Source organism: Bombus affinis, chromosome 11, assembly GCF_024516045.1.
Source record: "Bombus affinis isolate iyBomAffi1 chromosome 11, iyBomAffi1.2, whole genome shotgun sequence".
Lineage (NCBI taxonomy): Eukaryota > Metazoa > Arthropoda > Insecta > Hymenoptera > Apidae > Bombus > Bombus affinis.
Window position 1 is genome coordinate 10,259,386 of NC_066354.1, and position 20,604 is coordinate 10,279,989.

The following is a 20,604-nucleotide window of genomic DNA, read 5'->3' on the forward strand; positions in this document are numbered from 1 at the left end:
CAAGGCTCTACTATACTACGATATAAAACAGATTACAAAGATGAGCAATTGAAATGGAAGTGTACGGCAAACTGCAATCTCCTAGAAAGATTGGAAAATTTATTTCTTCGAAATATTCGATCTCATTTCATAAATTGAATATGAGTTAAGAGGTAGGACAAAAAAGCGCGTAATTTTCTCCTGCATTGCGATAAATCGCTCAACTCGGCTATTTATACAAATGGTTCAATAGTCGCGTGTAAAACATCTACACGGTTGGATACACTGTGCGCGGAACAACTAATTAACCATTGAATCGTAAATGTTCGACGACGCCAATGACCGGTAGTTAATTCAGAGCTTTGAGACGTTTCGCGGCTATACGATTACATATAGTAACACTCTCTCTAGACGCAGTTGAATTTGTTTCTACACTCCGTATCCAGCAGATGCTTCGAATAACATTAGCAGTAACATTATCAGGATCCTTTTGCAAAGTTAAAATAATATTATTTGCAAAGTTATACAATTCATGAATCACAAATTATGAATAATACTATAGTTGCTTATAGAACAGTAACGTGGTTATATACACAGTAATAAATAAACTGTGGATATTTATGGAAATTTATATTTTCAGAAATGTAATTAAAAATGTAATTAAATCCAGGCAGAAATTTCTTACGGCAAGTTTTAATCCGGTCATGCTCGATTTCGTTCTAGCCTCCGAGAAAGATATTTATCGTTTAATTAATTAATGATTTATTACAGTACAATGTTTTAACGACCAATTGATAATTTTTCAAGTGAAGCTTATTCGTCTGTATATATCCTCGTACTTATGAACCGGAGTTGTATACTATATCTTCCAGTAAAAAAATTAGAAACAAAAATATAGAAATCAATGTTATATGGAATAAACAGCGTGTTATTCTTGGAACTTGTCAATGTGACGCACTGGGCCACGTGACGATAACTAGTATAGCTACTTATAAACAATAACACAACCGTGGGCGAAGGGAAAGAAAAGAAAACCCATCGTTTATCGATACATTATATTTAGAGTGGTGCTACTGTTCACGACGAATCGCACTTTAGTAACGCCACACGATTGTTAGTATTACCGGAAGTTATGGCAATTACTGCAAGCCGTTGCAAACGCGGGTGCAGCTGCGAATCCTATTTTCGAAAGCGCTCAGCGATATTTCTACTCTCTTTTTCAGCCGTGAAACAGTATGTTTCGCGTAGAACGTGACAACGGATATCCGTTACAAGGTCAGTGCTTATTCCCGAATTTTTGCAAGTTTGTAACATTAGAACTGAACGTAAAAGGACAGATATGATAACATTTCGCATTTGCTACTATTCGAATCTATATTTTTTTAAGACTATTATAAATTTTATACTTCTGTAACATTCATTTCGGATTTTTCTCGATTTGGTTTACTCAACAGAAGCTCCTTCTTTTTTCAGATCTTCTGTTACGATCGTTTCAGAAGACAAACATTATAACAGCGACTCGATCGAAATTATAAGTTGACCTTTTATATGTTTTGGAAAAGATTGGTTTGCTTAACAAATTTTTAACGAAAGAACACGTAAAACGGAACACAGGACGATTCTCTTGCTAGAGTTTTCCCTTAAAAGGCGGTGTAACCGCCGCTATCCGCCTAATTACGCTTCACTGTACGTATAAATATGCGAAAACTGAGAATGACAGGCTGTCACTTGTGACGTTGCAACGTTCGATCAGCTGCTTTTTTCGTGGTCTCCAGCGAGAGAATCTTCCTATACATTGTATACGTTGCTCGTTATTGAACAATGTCTGGAAGCAAGTATCAGAAGAGGCGGGAGGTTGATAAGTATTAATAGTGTATGTCTGACACGTAATTAGAGAGCGCATGCTAGAATTACAATTCCTTCTGGTGACATTAAATCACCATCCTCGGACAGCCGACCGATAATTTTTCATCGAGGACTAAATTATGAATTATCGTGGCTCGAGCACGTATCGAATCAAATGACGAACGATAAGAGGGCGACAGTCGCGACGCCAGAACGGAATTAACCAGCGACTGTGCATGCGAAGCCACGCTATTAAATATAATTTACGAATGGAGCAGCGTTTTTATGTACGGCTTTCGAACACGTCAGATTCATCTGGCCGACTGGAGCCTCGAAATAAATCATTCGATATTGAACGAAGCACCGATGCCTGGAAAAGAGAAGGAGAGTAAGGAAAGGCGAACCTTCGTCTTGAACACTCCTCTTCGACGAAATGCAATTTTCTCCCAAGTTATCGATGCTAATAGCATTACATTATTTAATGTAATGGCAAAAATTATTATGGCCAGAGATAGCACATATTTTATATAGTTACGATATCTACCGATGCTGGTTCGATTCGCGGTTCCGCGTCATTGTTTATGGAAGCGTTAATAAAGTCGATGAAAATTATTTGTATTATTGAAATAATTGCTCAACAATTTCGTTCGATCGGACGAAAATTGGGGATGAACGCGTATGAAATGGTTATTGTTTATTTTACAGAAATCCTCTGTAATTATAAAAGACAGACGAAAAATTGTGTTAATGTTCATGGTTTACAGTTTTAAAAACATGAATCTTTATCGCTATTTAGTGTATGGTACATACCTATGTCCTCTTATAGTTCTGAACTCTTTTTTTTATCTGTATGTTTAAATACAGGGATTAATGTTTAATCTTCATAAGCTTAAGGTATTCTACTTATGTAAATCGATGCAGACTACGTTTACACCTTGACGAGAATGTGTGCGTGCGCGCGTATTTATTCCAAATTAAGGTTAACATCACGCGAATGAGATGTATGATGCGATTCAAGGTCTTTTTCGTCTCGGTGCACGCAATCTGCAGCTGAGCTTTCAACTTTTCGGTTACGTGGTTCCAATCAATTCTTTCTCCCAAATGCAATCCTCTTTCTTTCTTTGAAGGGTGAGTTGATCTTTTTTTTAATGGTTTCCAGTTCTTCCAAATAAGAGGTCCTTACTCGTCTCTTTTTTTCTTGACCTTGTCAATTATCTAAAATACGACCGATAAAGCGAATATATTATTACTTCGTATCGTTAATTCTACGTCTAGTTGAAATGATTTATAAAAATGGAGGTTAAAGTCTATTAAATTAATAATCAAAATAATAACTTGCAGATAATTTTCAATTATAATTGCGTTGCTGCACGCGTTACTACTTTGGCCTATACTAGTTGGCCAGTCATCGAAACTACGCCTTTTTCGAAATAATAATTACCAATTAAATTAAAACTAAATTATTTTAATATCGCGTTTGTACACATTGCAAGAGTAGGTTAGAATTACAATGTATTCTTGGTTAATGATAATCGCGTAAAATCGGAAGAAAAATTCTGGCCACATGGATATGTCAAATAAAAATAAAAAATTAAGCAGATCCTTGGAATTTCTTTTCATAATCACAATGAGAATTCAATGGACGATATGAATCGATCAAATAGAAATTATAAGCACGGTGTTGGTCCTTAACGAGTTAAAATGAGAAAATCAACAAAAATTCATCTGCTGGCGGATATTACGTAGACGCGTTTACCTTCTGTTATCGTTTCTTACCCTGGAACGAGTCACAAAATTCGGTAGAAATGTCAGAACGTTGTTGATTAAGTCAGCTAACGCGAAAGTTGGCAATAATGAAACAGAAATAGCAGTAATTAAGCGATGGAACGATAGCACGAAATCCAGCAAGTAGCATTGTGGTCGTCGTCATGTTCGTGCCATGGGGTGATAGGTCCTTCCGCAGTTCCTCTGAGTATGTAGGCTGTTAAGAAAACCACGCCTCGAATATCGGCCATTTTGATGCATGAATGGGTGGATTCTTATTGGTTATAACCCGCTGGAATTCAGGGTTCACAGTTTTTAGAATCCCCTTTAGACCCTTTAGGGATGATCTCTCCTTGCCTAAGTTCTATTGTGCCGAGAACAGCTTGGATGGTGAAAGCGGTTCCCGCCTATTTCACACTGGTGTCTCGCTCCGATCCATTTTGTCGGCAGACGTGTAAGAGACGTGGCGTTGCTTTATTTGCCTATTAGATCTTCACGGAATAAGATTGTCCAATCGTTCTTACTCGACTAAAGTCTTCTGCGATGCTCAGGAAAGACAGACACGAAGAAAGGAAGACGATGCTATTGGAGTTTTTTTTATTTACGTGTATTTCTCTGAATAATTGCTTATTTTTAAAATGGATTCTCATATCTTTACCAATTTTATTATCTTTAAATATTTATGTCTGTATGCAACACATACGTCGGATATGATACATGCAAATTAATTATAAAAGGTACGGGATTTATTGGTTACAAGTAATATAAAGCGCATTTTATATAATTTTGTGCCTCTCCAAATTTTACTGCCTCCCTCTATAATTGGGAAGCTTAATTTCTTCTTTAGAGTAGCTTTTCCTTATCCGGACCAAATTTTCTTTTGGCCTTAATCTCTAGTACGATGAAATGTGTAACGTAATACTTTTCTTTACACTGTAATCCGAAGTAAAGCGAAGAGAAGTTGCGTGCATCTTTGACGAGGTTAAACGAAAAGACACGTGTCGGATTATTTCGTATAGTAGCGTTTGTTCGATAGTCGGTGGAGGAACAGTCCATGGTGTCAACGTCGACACTCTCGGTACGAGAAACGTGTAGTTAAGAACAATTTTATTAAACGATTTCGATAGTATTTTATGGCTGCATTCTAAAGTAACGATTCGATTATAAAATTATACTTCGTCTTTAAAAAGATATAAGATATAAAAACATACGAATAATTTTTATAGAATTCTGTACGAGGAAGAGATCTAGTTACGAGCAAACTGAAATGATACGCTTATTTAGCTTATTACTTATTTGACTTATTAGAAAAAATAAAAAATTAAGTACAAAGTTACACGAAAATAAAATAAAGTTATTGAATATTTTAAAAACAATGAAAGCTTTTTGAAACTATCAGCAACGGTCGGTCTGCAACGATTATTTACCGCTGATCGAATATCATTCTCGTCGAATAAGCAAACATCAAGTCCGATATAATAAAATTTGGTATCTCATAAATTTCACTTAGCTTTAATCCTGCTACGGTTTTAAAATCATTGTGTGCTGGTTTCGCTCTCGTTCCAAGAGATAGAAGAACATTTAATATTTTAACAAAATCTTTGCCATAAAATTGAAACGTAAAGTCGCAAGTATCAATAACGATCTTTTCGAAGTACGTTAGAAAATGACAATTACGTGGATAATGATCCGAAGGAAGTAGCAGGATTAGACGATTCTATGTAACGAGTACCGCGGGTATCCAATTTTTAATTCGTTTGTTTTCTTTAATAGCCAGCAACGAAATTCGAAATATGCACTTCTGGAAAGCAGTCAGGATGACACAGCCTAGTCGATCGTTCCGTTGCACCGCAGCATGCACTGCGCCTACGGCACCTCCGACAGGACCGCCAACTTACGAGGGCCACGTGCCTTACATTGGGGTTGTACCACCTCCGAATCCTGTCCACTACAGACCGTTTTTGCGGCCTGAGAATGCTCATATACCAGGCACGAGAATACCATCGAGCCCGGATGGTCCTCCAGAACATTCAACGTAGCCTCGGTAAGTCTCCTTTAGCGTTCATCGTTATCAGTTCTTGATATCAATAAGTATATATTTGAAGAGTTTCTAATTTGTGTTGAATTGTACTGCATTAGTATGATGTAATGTAATCTGTTAGATCAAGAGAAAGATGTTTAGCAAATATGCAGAAATCTAAAAGGATGTAAAGTAAATCTTTTTAATTGCAAAGAAATACGATTAATCTCGCAAAATTCGTTTATTTGTAGAAAACGATCGTAATTCGAACCTACGTTTGGTATTTGCTTACTAAAAAAAATCAGTTGTACTTGTAGAAATGAGATCAGTATCAAAATAGTTATCAAAGAGCGACAAAATTGCGAAGAACGAAACTAGTACGAATTTCCGGCGGAAACTCGGAGTGGGATAAGTTTTCGTTTTAGAACATAAAACGTTTTCTATGCTCTATTCCCTGCTTTCCTCTCGCACCCTTATTTCGTCTAGATCGTTCGAAGCCGAAGTCGTAATCGCAAATCCGGCACACATAAAACTGATTCTAACCTATAAAATGCCCTTTCATTCGAGAGCGAGTCAGACCGCATCGCTTAGACCAGCGAAGTATTTCTCGGTTCCTTTATGTTTTCTTCTTCCGTTCCTTTCTCTTTCTTCTTCATTTTACGTTCACTGTCTATGGAGCTTATTTCCTTGACAATTTCCACCATCGTCGTTCAAACTCGCGTATTTCTTCAACATTGTTTTATTACACCTTCTGAATTTAGACAAATTCTGTCGGATGTAGCGTGTCTAACGTAACGTGTCTTCTATCAGGTTTCTGATGTAGAATTAGTTGAAAAGTTTTGTAATATTCTGGTTTCTTCTGTTAAATTTTCTTTTGGCTCGAACAATTCGAAATGACAAGGAGTACAGAGCATATACTCGTATTTCGAATTTATTTACTTTAATATATTTGACTGACTTTGTATCAGGCAAAAATCATGAACTTCTTCATAACAGAAATAAAAGAAATTCATCAGTCTTAATTTTAGGTAGGTATTCCCATAAGACAATAAAACTTGTCCCTCTAGTTTAAGAGACAAAACCGCTTCAGGACGGAATTACGTATTTTTTTCTCCAAAATTTGTTAAAGAAACTATATTATTTTAAGAAATGTTAAATTTATTGAAATTAAAATATTTCTTTTTAATGGCAGGGTTTAGAGTCGCGTTAACATCGTAGTCTTTTAACTCCTTTCCCAAACCAGTGATACATATATTCGCGGATATTTCGATACAATTTTTTGTTTAAACTCAATGAAATAGCGTCTCGTAATTGGATTTTATCGAGACCAGCAGCGAAGCGATCGCGAAGATAAGTTTCTACTGCGGAACGAAACGAGACCAAACTGCAAGGAAATGTGTATGTATACATATATGCACCGTTTATAGCGAGAAATTTTCGAACCGGGACGATGAATGCATCTGACCAATTTCATCAAAGCGGCCGCTCCAAATGAACCTGCTAACGCGGCAACTTAAAGGCGCGGACTCAGTTTTAACGATGACAACACCATAAAGAATCAAATTTACGAGTACTCTTGACTACTCTTCTTTGGATGATCATCCCCACTTTACCGGGATTCTTAGTTAAGTACTTCTATTTCCTTAGTCTTAGTGCATCCCGGAGGAATATTCGTGTTCCACGATGGGGTGAAAACGTGTCAGTTGTTGATGATTTTTCATATACGTTATTGTTCTTATATGTATGTATGCTACTTAAGTAATTATGCAGTTTAGTGATTTCTCCCAGTTTTTCCTATGTAACTCCAATTCGTACATCTGGAATATCATTTAGTAACGTGACTACAAAAATTTGATACTATGCAAGTGAAACGTAGAATCTGATATGAAAAGGTTTCGTTGGAAGATAAGAATATGCGTAAATATTTCTTGTAGTCGCTGCACTTGTCCAAGCAATGGATGTTTTATTACAAACTACTAAACCACTAAAGTCTAACAAGTTAAATCTGCGATCTAACATGTTTCATATACACAGGTGGATACATCATTACATATATCTGTTATATTACAGAAATACGATCTACAGAATGCTTCAAAATTTTTAGTACTTGCGATAATTTACCGTGATTTAGATTGTACGATGGTAAAAGAAATCTAACAAGAGAGGTCAGGGTGATGTTGCGTCCGCCATAGGAACGGAGAATCATGTGCGTCAGACGAGAGTACCGTTGGACGGTGGCCAAGCTTAAATCTTTAACAGAGCTACTTCACTAAAAGATTTCGCGAACAGATACGATAGGTCAATCTTATCTCGTTTATACATGACATTGATGCTTTGTTTTAAAGAGGGAACAGAGTCAATAAATTCAGCACTATAAAGGATATATCCGGACTGGCATTTTTCACTGCCAGGGATGATATAAAGGTAACGATCTGGGTATCGTAACTAAGAAACGAAAGCAAATTTCTTTTCGCGTTTCTCTCGATAATACCGAATTCAGAGCAAGCTTCTATCTATTCTTCTATGGCAATTGTATTTATGAAGCAGTTTGTTTGGGCTTATTAACACTTTGCGAATGCAAGAATAAGTTGTATGTAAATGTCATAGGATGCAGAACTTCTACCGAACGAATGTTTTGTGTTGTAAATGTATGTACCTACGGTACTGTGCCGATATGTTAGACTTTTATAAAGAAAGATAAAGATACTCGATATTATTTTAATTTCCTTGGCAACAAGAGTTTTTTCGGGAAATCTTGTCAAACAATTTTTCAATATTTTCATCTGCTACCGTCTGACGTATTCCTTCTTTGGTATTTCAAAAAATATATTTACGTTCCCTTTTCTTCTCGTCTAATCAAAAGCAAATACAACTACAAACAACCATGAACCATAAAGGACCAGAAAGAAGATTATCCAAAAATTCACTTCTGCAAAATCCATTTTATGTTTGTGGAAATATTTCCTAAAAATATGATCGTGCTGTCGTTATGAAATCATTACTGCAATTATGGATACATGTATGTACATACGTATAGACTGCATTTATGGGGAATTTAAAAATATTTAGAGCAAAGTATCGATACGATACTTTGGTAGATGAAACAAATCTCCTGGCTAGGAGAACGTACTCTTTTATTATTATCAAAAAATATTTAAAAAAAGGAAGAATTCTACGACAGGGTTGAATCACCATTGTACCTTTTGCACGCAGAACAGATCAATGAACAATATGTTCGTAACATATGTCCACAGGGACAATTCTTTCCATTGCTGATTCGAATCGTCCGAGGCGTTTACGAGCGGGCCAAAGACACGGGGACCGCGAACCCTGGCGTATCCTCGCGAGGATCGTGTTTGTTTCGTGATTCGCGAGACGATTTCGACTTTGCTAGTGTCTGTCACATAAACTCTGCTAGTTTACTGCAGCCGAAGTAAAATAAGTTGGAGTCAGGGGTGCGCCTCGCTTACGACTTCGCGGTGACGGATAGAGAGGAAAGAACGGGAGGACAGACAGAGGAAGCGAAGCAAGGGGAAAAGGAGAGGAAAAAATACCGCGAGTTGTAAAGCAAACCGCGTTTACGACCGTCGTTAAATTCGTTCTGAGAGACCTGTCCGATAACATTGACGCTGCCAGCTGCAGAAAACAGAAGTAACCCTCTCTGCCGCGATATGCTTGAAATTCTGATCGAATACCATGATCGATGAGCTTTTACTGCCTTTTATTTTTAAGACTTTTATATTTCTTCATACGTATATTAAAGTATACACGTCTTATGAATTGGATATTGTAATGTTACGTTTTAGCGTGATATAACGTCAATGCTATGCAAATTTTATAAATATTTAAACGAATGTGAAATGAAAATTAGTCGTTATCGTTATATTGTCAATATCTAGTTCGAAGTAATCGTTACGATATCTGAATTTTTTTAAGAATTAAAAACAGATGAAAGCTATACTTTTACATCAATTTCAGTAATAGGTGATTATAGATAATGTACAATAGTTAATCAATTAATAACTGAAGGTTACAATTGATATGTTTAATCATTAATTGCGATGTAACGTTTAAATTAGCTATTTATTTATTAAAATTCTCTTTCTCTCGTGAAATGAATATTTGAATCTTCCCTTAGATCTAACAGATATCGAATGCTTCTTACATTTCTAAACTCGATCAGTTAATAATTTCATGATGCTGAAAATTGTTTCAAAACCAACAAATTCGATAAATTTTCGATGAGAATGGAAACTAGTAAACGGTATCTGAAAACTGTACGATAACATGGATCTCGGCGAGGGAAAACTTTATTGCTCGCATAAATTCTCTCTTATAATTTAAATAAGCGTGCTCAAGATTTACAACTGGACGTGTAGAAAATATCCTGTAAACGCGTTAAAGGGTTATCGACGCGCGGCGCTATAGCCGACGAAACGGCTTATATATTTTATCTGATATAAGTGTGCGACAATAAAGATCTAATCGTTGTGTGCAAGTACAAGACAAAACCGCTGACTATGAGCGCATATCTTTTTCGTACACGGGTAGTAAAAACGCACAGATTTATGCCCCATTCATTGACGAATACCTTCGATGTTACAAAATATTCATTACGATCGTTGAATGCTTTGGGATCGCTTTTTAATTTGATATACGATTGTGCGTTAAATCTTTTTGTCTTTTGTTGGGTTGAGTCGCCGTCAGAAGTGAAAATCTTTGCATCAAAGAATTGCAAAAGCATTAAATATCATGCTGCGAATGTTCGGTAAAGATCTGATAACTAACGAATAAGGACTGATAGCTGATAAGAAGAATATGACTTTTTGAAGATGTAAAAATAATTTGGACTTGAACAGTTAACATTTTTCATGTTCGTCAATGACAGGCTTGTAAATGCTTCCACGGTTATAAAAAATTTTAAGATGCTGGGATATGCGGAATACACGTACATGGCATATAAAAATATATTACGTATTCGAAGTAAAATATGCTCTATAACATTTAATATTAATGGATAAAGCAAATCCTTATTAAAGCTGTATTTCATTACATTTATAAAAATATTAAGTTAAATAAACATAGGATATAGGAATGATCTTCTTGTAACATTTTTCTTCCTGAAAAGCACAAAGAGCGATTAATGCCAGACGTCGCACGTTTATGAAATATAGCTTTTTTTCACGAAAATTTATTGCTGAAATTATGTTCCATAATATTTCTTCGGCTAAAAATATTAAACTTTCGAAATATTTCAACACTTTAACGAGCTATGAAAGGGGAAACTACTTGATTGTACAACTTGTAAGAAAAACAAAAATCCTGATTGCGTTCCTTGCCGTGGATTATTGAAATATAATTTATAGGTGCAATAAAAATTAGTTTCAAATTACGCGTGTTGAATTACCTATATTCCTAAGAAGAAATGGAAATGATCGAGCCAGTTGTTCTGCGCTAAATAGTTGGTAGCGATAAAAAATTGATATTGTAAATCACCTGTAATTAATTATTATATGTTATTATATTTTCTAAATTATCGATTCTAAACTTCTCGTCATCTTATTATACCGACAAAAGACAATGAACCATTTCTTGGTCGTCGTATCTGAAAGAGTTAGCTCCTTCATCAACTCAAGGGAACCCTGGTCGAACTAAAAATAGATTATTTAAATTCTGCAACAAATTAAGAGAAAGATTGGGACGGGTATATAATAAAAAGCAAATCTGAAAATTGAATTCAACTCGTACAAAGTAATTAATGTGAGGGTCGTGAGAGAAAGGGAAAGAAAGAAAGAAAGAAAGAAGAACGGAGATAAACGTTGTGAGACCTTGACGGCGATCGTCGGCCCTATTCTCTACGAATGGAGGCGCAATTCCCAAGACAAAGCAATAATTAACAGCAGCTAAGTGCGTGAGCCGACGCCGGCTCTTCTTCATCCTCATCATCGTCGTGTCTTCCACGTACATGCGCCAAGAATCAGGGAGCGTTAAGCAATGTAACAGGCCTGACTCTGCTGGCAAAAGGAGTTTTACTACTTTCTAACCACAGTCGCGGGCTACAATTAAACCCCCATAAAACCTCGTCGTAACTTTTTTAAAAGCGACCGACCATTCTCTCGCGCGTATCCAAGCTCCCTTCGTTTGCTGGGCAAAAACCACGCTATATTGCATCCTTAATGAAGCCTCGAGACGTTATGGGTATCGACGTCTTCCGGTCAACCCAAAACCGCCATGTTGCAGCGTTGCGTTGCTTTGTCTCGGCCTTTCCTCCCCCGGTAAAGTCCGAATTTTACGAAAACCTTAAATTTCAGGAGCTTGGACTTTATAGCGAGTCCAAAACAGGAATATAAGATTGCGCTACTGTGCTAGATTCAATGAGCGGAGGATTGAACATTCCGGCTGTTGTCTAATGTCGCGTTGGCTTAAACCTTCCCATTTGAAGAGATATTTGACAGAAATTCTTGATAAATAACCCCCTTGCGATTCTGCTAAATAGAATCGAATGTCGATAATCGAACTTTTATCACGCCATAAACCTTTAAAAGGCTACAATTTTATTCATTTCGTCTCGCTCCGCTCTGAAAACTTTTACAGGTAATATAAGCTCACTCTATTTCGAATTATTTTCCACGAATTTAGGTTATTGTTACTTTACCTTCATAAATCGAATTAGAAGAAGTTCGATCGTTGCGAGTCCAAAGTCAGTGCTGCTTCTACAATTCGAAATACGTAAAACGTATACATATATGCAGATATACACCTTATAACGAAAAATCGGAATCAACTATATTCCTGGTCCTCGCATCAGCATCCTTAGTGTCCTTAGAAAATAAATAATTCACCTGTAATTATCGCATATGTCTTCCTTTAAGTTTGAACAATGCGTAAAGTATTGATCTTTGTACAAAGCCACCTTAAATCGTTCACGTTCGTCAAATCTTTTATTTGACAAAATTTCCATAACTCGAACATTTTATTTCTTCTCTCGAGATTCGAGTTATCGAGGTTCGGCTATTCCAGGATATATTCACAGTAGGAAACGCAACAAAACATTCCGTAAAGCATATTTTTTTCGAAACAAAACCTGTTTTTTCGTCCGCGGTTAGAAGCCTGGCGCTAAACGTTCGATTCGTACGATTTTCATCATACGGTCATTTGCAGCGGGAATCGTTCGATCGCCACGTGATTCGTCGACACATTGCACGCTTAAATGAACGTAGATAAGAGAGGAATCGCGGGATGTAGAGCCACGAGACGCTCGCCACGAAATTAGCCCCCGCAAGAGAGGACGCGAAGTAGAAGAGAAGAGGGGCTGTTCTTTAAGACTATGGCTAAGCAGGCTGTGGAGAACTTCGAAACCGGCCAATTTCTCGGGATCTTGAAGCAGACAGCGTGCACGCAGTGGCTCGACGTGGGAGCTGGCGGTGGGCGGGCAGGGGACGTGTAAAAAGGCGAAGAAGAAGGTTAAAGAAGGAACCTGACAAGCAGCCGTGCGGGGCTTTAGCGGGGACTGACGTTTACGGCCCGGAGCGGTCGACCTAACGTCAGTAAAACTTAAGAAGAAATACAAGCGAAGTCCGCATCGACAGTTAAAGTCATACGCGCGAAAATACAACCGGGCTTCTATGAAATACGACGTCTGTTGAGCGCCTACCTTTGGCCAGCAACAGTCAACCGAGGTCCACCCAGGATACGCGTCTCGTTAATGAAAAGAACACCGCCTCCTACCGATCCTCTCATGGACGATAATCGAGTCCTATGACCCAACGAAATCGAGTGGCCACCCGCGATCAAGAGATCGTTACAACTTTCGTTGTCAACGTGAAGAAATTCTGTGCTCGGTTTTTGAAGTCAGAGGAGAGGAGGAGAATGCAAGAACTGTGATCGCGTCTGTACGTCAAGGGAAACGTAAAACCAAAGGGTATTGGAGCGAAGCGAGTAGTTGATCGCTTCCTCGAGGCCACCTCTTTACTTCGTTGTTAGGATTTCGAAGGAGACCGTATAGAAAATTGGACGCGCCTGTGGCTCTTCCAAGAGGCTGAGGACTGCCATAGATAGGAATAAATTGGTATTAGTTGATCTTTTATCGGTTTTTGTTAGCGTATTGTCATTTTTACAAAATCATCCGAAAGAATATTTTTTCGACACTCGTAATTATTGGAAAGAATTTTTTAGTCTGTATAAATTATATACCTTACCTTATATAGCTTACCTGTGAAAGCTTAAAAATGCTTAAAGTAGCAATAATGTTCGAAACAAGATACATATGTATATAGAATTTCAATGTTCTCCTCAACGAGTAATCGTTCATTCCGCCATAAAGATATCGGACAGGAAATATGACCCAGCATTTGTTGTGAATTAAGAGGTTGGTGTTCTAAATGTGCTTTTTAGAATTAAATAGGCATGATCGAGAAGGCGATACATAATAAGAGCACGTAAATAAGAATAGTAAAAGACAAATCGAAATGATAGATCTCGCTGTTTCGCGATAACTCTTATTCTACAAATTGGAGTAAAACGAGAATTTCATCATGATAATTACAAACGTACGCATCCTCGTTACAAATGTGCAAATACGTACATGTAAGATATCGCATCTGCTGATAACGCGTATTATTTATTACTAGATTAAGGATCTTTATGAAAATTCATATTATTACGAACGTAACTAGAGCAATAATAACCTAGTAATAAAGTAATAACCTAAATAGAGGTTTGATTTATTTTTGTAAATATTATCGTAGACATTTCGTATAGTTTTGCAACTTGCATGTATCCCATGCACATTTGCATCTTTACATTTGTCATAAACGAGTAAATATCCGTAGTATATTTATTAGAAAAAGAAACTAAGAACGTCACGAAGAAGGTTGAATCTGTAGCCGAAGTGACCGGCGATTCGCTAGGATAGGTATTATTTGAAGCATTCGTGCTGATTTTATGGTCTTCCTGCCCCTTATGGAGGACGCGAACGGGGTAGAAGTGAGAATTCGCGAAGCACTTACCAGCAGACGATAAACTTCCAGCCACCGACTCCACAACCGCCGTAACCGTTTCCATTTTAGCTACGTGCCTGGATGTGTCTTCTTCTCCTTAGATCTCCTTTACGACCAGCCTCCTCTGGTCCTGAAATCTGCCTAGATCAATCGTCGGATGAAAGTCTTTGTCCAGGAACCATTCAACCGTTCGGTACGTTCACAGCTTACGGATCATCACGATTATTCCTTTTCATTTCTGAGCTAAACTCCTTTTAAAACTATGTGGTACGTTGACACACGGCACATAACACCCGAAAGCAATTTATTTTTATGCGACTTTTAGTGTTGCTATGCAGATAAGAAATTCCTCCTGATGGTGTATGTCTAATTACATACTCATACACCGCAGTGTTATTGCGACCGGTTGATTCCAGTGGAAAATGCAGACGCGATTCTTGTCTCTTCTTTAATTACTCGCTATCAGAGGACAGGCCAGCGGTGATTGGATTTAAGCATCCGCTACTGAATTATCGAAACAAAATGTAAAAGGCGAAGTAACTGCCAGTTGAATCCTTTTTTCTAAGTAGTGAAAGGCAAGATCGTGACATGGTGGATGCTGCAAATAACTTGAATATAACTTGATGATTAAGCATAGATAGGGTGTTCATATGGTTATAATGGTATTATGATGGTGGAAATGTTAGGCTGGCTGAGTAATACTTTGCTGTGAGTTTCTTGACTTCTCTATGATTCAACTCGAATGACTTTTCGTGTCAATTACGAGAAGGACTTTTAACGCTTTGAGGAAATCTTTAGTGTAAAATTGAAACAAGAGATCATGCTTATTAACAACGATTCTTTTATATTTTCAACTTTGATGGGGCAATATGTTTTGAAATGGGATCTGGCGAAATGAGTAGATAGTTACAATTTATAATATTATCGAGACCTTTTAGGATATAAGATACCATTATGAATGGAACTACATGATCCATCAAAAAAATTGTGATTAGGTTATATGTCTTTGAAAGTGAGTTTACTATAGTCTGTACTATTATATTATATTATTTTATAATAATAAAAAAGTGAAAAAATTCGCTGGAGAGTAATCCAAAGAATGTAGCGAACCAAATATGCAATTATTTAAGTAATTTGAGTGGTAATTGGAGAAAAACATGCTTCGTCAATTTGCAGGTTATTGCGCTCTCATGGTGTCATTAGTACTAGAACTCCGGATGCAGATATTTTGACTGCTGTTACTTTTCTCGGCGCTCAATATTTTGGTCCTCAGTCTCAAAACTTTGGTGCTTAACGAGTTTCTCACATTTTTGCTGAAACATAATGCATATCAAATTCTATTTTTATTTTTTAAATTTCATCTTTATAAGTAGGTCCAACTTGCTTTTTTAATATTAAAAAAAAAAAAAAAAAGAATCAAGTCAAGTTGAATTTGATGTAATGTCTTTACCTTATTTACATATCTCCTTGCCACTGTATGTTAAATTGTTGTTAAATACTCTACTATAATTTCTTAAAATTTTGCTAATATTAAAATGAGATGAGTCGCATCTGAGATATCGCATTGGGTAAGAAAATTAGGAGTACAGTTATAAATCAAAGTTTTATGAGGCACTTCATGGCCAGTTGGGAGAAGAAGGCCACTCTACAAATGAATGGAACATGAACTGTGAAGCGAGATATAATCGCAGGTATCTCGGTTTCTCTGCCACTCTTTCTATAGTTCTGTCTTCTTCCGATCATTTTTCGATGTTCTCGTGGCTTAACTGTTTCATCTTAACCCGCAAACATCGATGGAGCTTTTATGACTTTGTAATTACGAGCAGGGTTTGAAGTTAAAATACCATAACTGAGAAGAACCCTTTCTTTTCTTTCTTTAAATCGATGCCAAGATGATTCGTCTCTTTTGCGGATCTATCATTTACTCGTTTAATTGAGAGATCTTCTTCCGCTCGATAAATCGGTTAATCCAACGATAGTCAAGTACGCTAGGGAAACGGAAATTATTTAATATTTATGCTATTACGAATGATGGTATCATGAAACAGTAATTAGGTAGGATTCTGTATCTTTTTACTTATTTATTCATAGAAACCAAGATAAAGATATCTACGAATTAGGATTTTTTTAAATAATTTCGATAATGGCAATGCTGTCACGTGATTTTCTCTTTTTCTCACGGTAACCAAAGAATATGTTTGGTAATTAAAGGGATTTGGAAATTAATTCCAACGAATAAACAATTTTTTAATTAGCTAATTAATCTTTGTTACAACAGATTTATATCAATGGAATGTAAATTAGCATACGTAAAAAAATTGTATTTTTGTGTTTGTTAGACAATTAAACGTAGAAATTAATCTATAATACATTCAATTCTATCTCTGAAATTCTAGAAACTATTTTCATAATTGTACATATTTATATCGTATAATCCGTAAATAAGATTTGAATTTTGTTTAAAAACACATCGAATTAATTTACACGTCTAATACATTCACCGCACATCTCGCGCTCCGTTTTAGCGCTCAGACTTGTCCCGTGGCTTTACGATTCGTTTTCATGACTTTTCAGTGCAATGAGATAGCGAAACCCTTCTTCCGTTCCATCTTTCCTCTCTTTTCTTCTCTTCACAGCTGCGAAACGCTAGAGATACTATAGTTGATTTTCTTTTATGACTTTTTCAGTTTTACTCTTTCTTTCTTTCCTTTCTGTTTTACCCCCCCCCCCCCCTCCTTCCCTCCTTTTTCCTCTTTGCTCTCTCTCTCTCTCTCTCTCTCCCCTCTCTTCCATTCCCCATATTTTTGAAGCAGTTTTATTAAGGCACGCGTTCCGCGGAGAAAGACACGGGCAATGGGCTATATAATTTCTTTTTCTTTAACGACGTGTCGTTGGAGGCGTTGTTTAAAAAGAACGACACAGTGTTTAATACTAACGAGACAGTGTCGTATTTCTTCGTTGATGAACATAGAAAGACAAGGAGTACGTATGTAAATGATTCTGTTGATTGATGTTTGTAAAGAAGTTAAACGTCAAGGATTCATTAAAAGAGAGAAAGAGTCATTTTCTTTAGTGACGTTGTTCGATGACGCACATAGTCGGAGATATTTTAGAACGAATTGGTCTAATCAAATTATTTATAAATTTTAATTGTATTTCAATTAAAATCATATATCACTCGGTTAAATTATAAATTCTAGTCTATAATGTCGTAAAAAATTAAAATTAAATTATATTGGAAAGTCAAAGTGACACTAATTCCACTAATTTTAACGTGGATATTTATAATAAATAAGAAAAAAGAGTCAAATGCAAACACGCACACGTATAAAATATTAGACATTGTTACGTTTAAAACAGATATCAATAAGACAAGAAACGTGACATGAAAGAAATTGTAATTGAATGGTGCACATTACACAAACCAGGTTACTAAATATATTTCTAAACATCAGGCACTATTCACAATCTTCGCGTTCTAGATTGAAAACAAAGTTCATCAAAATTGATGATTGTACTTTCTACGCATCCTGTCGCAAAATAATGCACAACTAAGATGTCAAATAATTCTATGCGAAATTTTATTCAACGATAATAATGCTTAACATCAACGATTGTTAGTTCTTAATCAAAATTTAATTCGAACGTCGACTCTACGAAATTATAAGATGTATTTGTATATCATTTTCGTAAATTATTATGAAAAGAAAGATTTTCGGAAATTATAGTACCACTTCAGAAATGACAACGAGAGAAAACAATAATTTCGTTAGCATAAAAATTAGGGTTTACATATTCTTTTACAAATATTCTAGTAAGACAGCTATTCTTTTATAGACTGTTTTACCTCATGTAGATTTAGATAGCCAGAATGAGTCGGACACTACAACATTTGATATCTAATCCTCCGTCAAAAAACATTTAATAGTTTCTACAAGTAGAAATAAAATTTTGAGCTACGTAGGTGAGTTAAAAACGTGCAACAATTGATATGTTCGTATTACATAAGCAGTACGAGTTCCATTAACCGGTTCTTGTTTTCCTTCTATCGTTCTTCATTCTTCCGTTGACTGCCATTTTACTTTTTCCGTCCAACCCGTGGTCTTTATCTGCTCATTTATTCACTCTTCCGAACAATTCTCTACCAACTTCCGATAAATACTGCAGATTGTGTTGGTTTATATTCTAGATTTGAATGATCTCTCCTTGTTCCTTTCAAGGATTGAATTCATTGAATTGTACGTTTCTTGTTGGTTTCTTTTAATTTTAGCGAGTGCATTATGATTTCCCGTTGCATAATCTTCCTTTTTATTATCTTGCCTTATAACAGATAAATGTAATATATGTATATATATATATACACCTATGTATAAGACGACAAACAATAAACAGAATATACCAATATCTTTCTACGACAAAAAGTAGGATATCATCTGTACTTTGTTCAACTTCTAAAACCAGTCCGTATCTTTTAATCGCTGCGTAAAACTCACGAAAGACGCAGAGAACAAATTTCAGTAAATAACCTAAACATGAATTTTGAGTTTTTTACGTGCGGTAACGGCCGACCCGGTTCCCAAGAACGCGGCGCGAGATTTTGGTGTCAGAATGTTCCAGGAAGGACCGTGGAAATTATTAAATGGGAGACGGTAGTTAACACGTATTTTGCTTCGCATATTCATTTTCGGCGTCTTTATGCAGGATCACGGATTGGTCTTAAAGACCACACGTTGGACACGGTTGTTATCGAACGGACACGAACGACGATTAAAATGACTTCTTTAAAAAAGGGATAAGGAGCGTCTACGAAAATCCTTCAAGCGTCTATCCGGTAGAAGGCGGTCTTTATCGGTGTGATGCTTTTCCAGACGTTATACGTCGACGAGATTCGTTTTACGATGCGGCCAAGTTTTAGTGCCGAACGAGGTTCCGCTTCTCTAGCATTTTCTGACTTTCGCCTTTTAGTTTATTCCTTCGCCATGGTATTTTCGCGAATACTGGCACGAATCCCAATTTACAATATCATTGTATGATTGTAATCTTTCTCAAGGTATAGAAATATTTAAAGGCGGATGGATTTTTGCTATGACGAATGTACGGAATATTATGTTTGCTTGTAATTATTTTTATAAAGTATTTTAGATACTGTTTGATACGCTATTTTACAGAAAGCTAGGTATGTGATATTCTGAAATTGTCAGAAAATATTTTAGACATCGTTTTATAGAAACGTAAGTATTAGATTATATACTAAAAATTGTATTTTTAATGTGCTTTCTTTATTATTATCCCATGTTAAAAGTCTTTGTTTATACTTGCATGGAGTGAAAGAAGTGTAGCTATATATTATAAGCTTCAAAGGAAGCCAGATATGTGGTAGATAACATATAATTAGTAACGGTAGTTATAGTAAAAGAAATTATAAAAGATTCTTCGAGCTTCGTATTGCAATATTAAATCGTTTTACGTACAAAATGGAAACTTTGATATTAATTAAGCGTAGAAAACACTGGATGTATGTAATTAATTCGGTTGTACATAAAAAAGTCCCATCGAAGCGCAAAATTATTTGACGTACTCGGTTCATTTTTATGTAAACATCATGTGGAAATCGCAATTACTTATATTATGAACGCGACTGGTCTTAATTCACTAAGGTAAAGTAAATTATTCAGTTTACAAAAGACATTTATCTTCCACATATAAAAGGCATACTTAAAATTCTCTCTACGCTCTACTTTGCGCCGACTTATAACTACATCGTCGTCGTATTATATTTCTATCTACTATATAACAGTCAAAACAGTAATCGCGAAACAACTGACGATATTCGGTTAAAATTATTTAATTATTTCCGTCAGCTAACCGAAACTTAAACGTCAAACAAAACTCTGCATCATCGCATTATATCTACAAGCTGCATGAAAAATGTATCTACCCTCGTCGTTTAAATTCTCGATATGCATCTAACCAGTCAATCATTCCCTGTGCCTACTA

The 20,604-nt window shown here is 36.1% G+C and overlaps 1 protein-coding gene across 5 annotated transcripts in view; it reads left to right on the forward strand.

Moving 5' to 3' along the window:
* LOC126921671 (doublesex- and mab-3-related transcription factor A2) overlaps positions 1-20,604 on the forward strand; it is a 105,918-nt gene that overhangs the window by 67,420 nt on the left and 17,894 nt on the right. For all 5 annotated transcript variants that reach the window (XM_050733422.1, XM_050733419.1, XM_050733418.1 and 2 more), the window contains one exon: positions 5,362-5,632. In XM_050733422.1, the coding sequence (XP_050589379.1) occupies positions 5,362-5,627 (266 nt within the window). In that variant the 3' untranslated portion in view covers positions 5,628-5,632. The remainder of the gene's footprint in view (positions 1-5,361; positions 5,633-20,604) is intronic.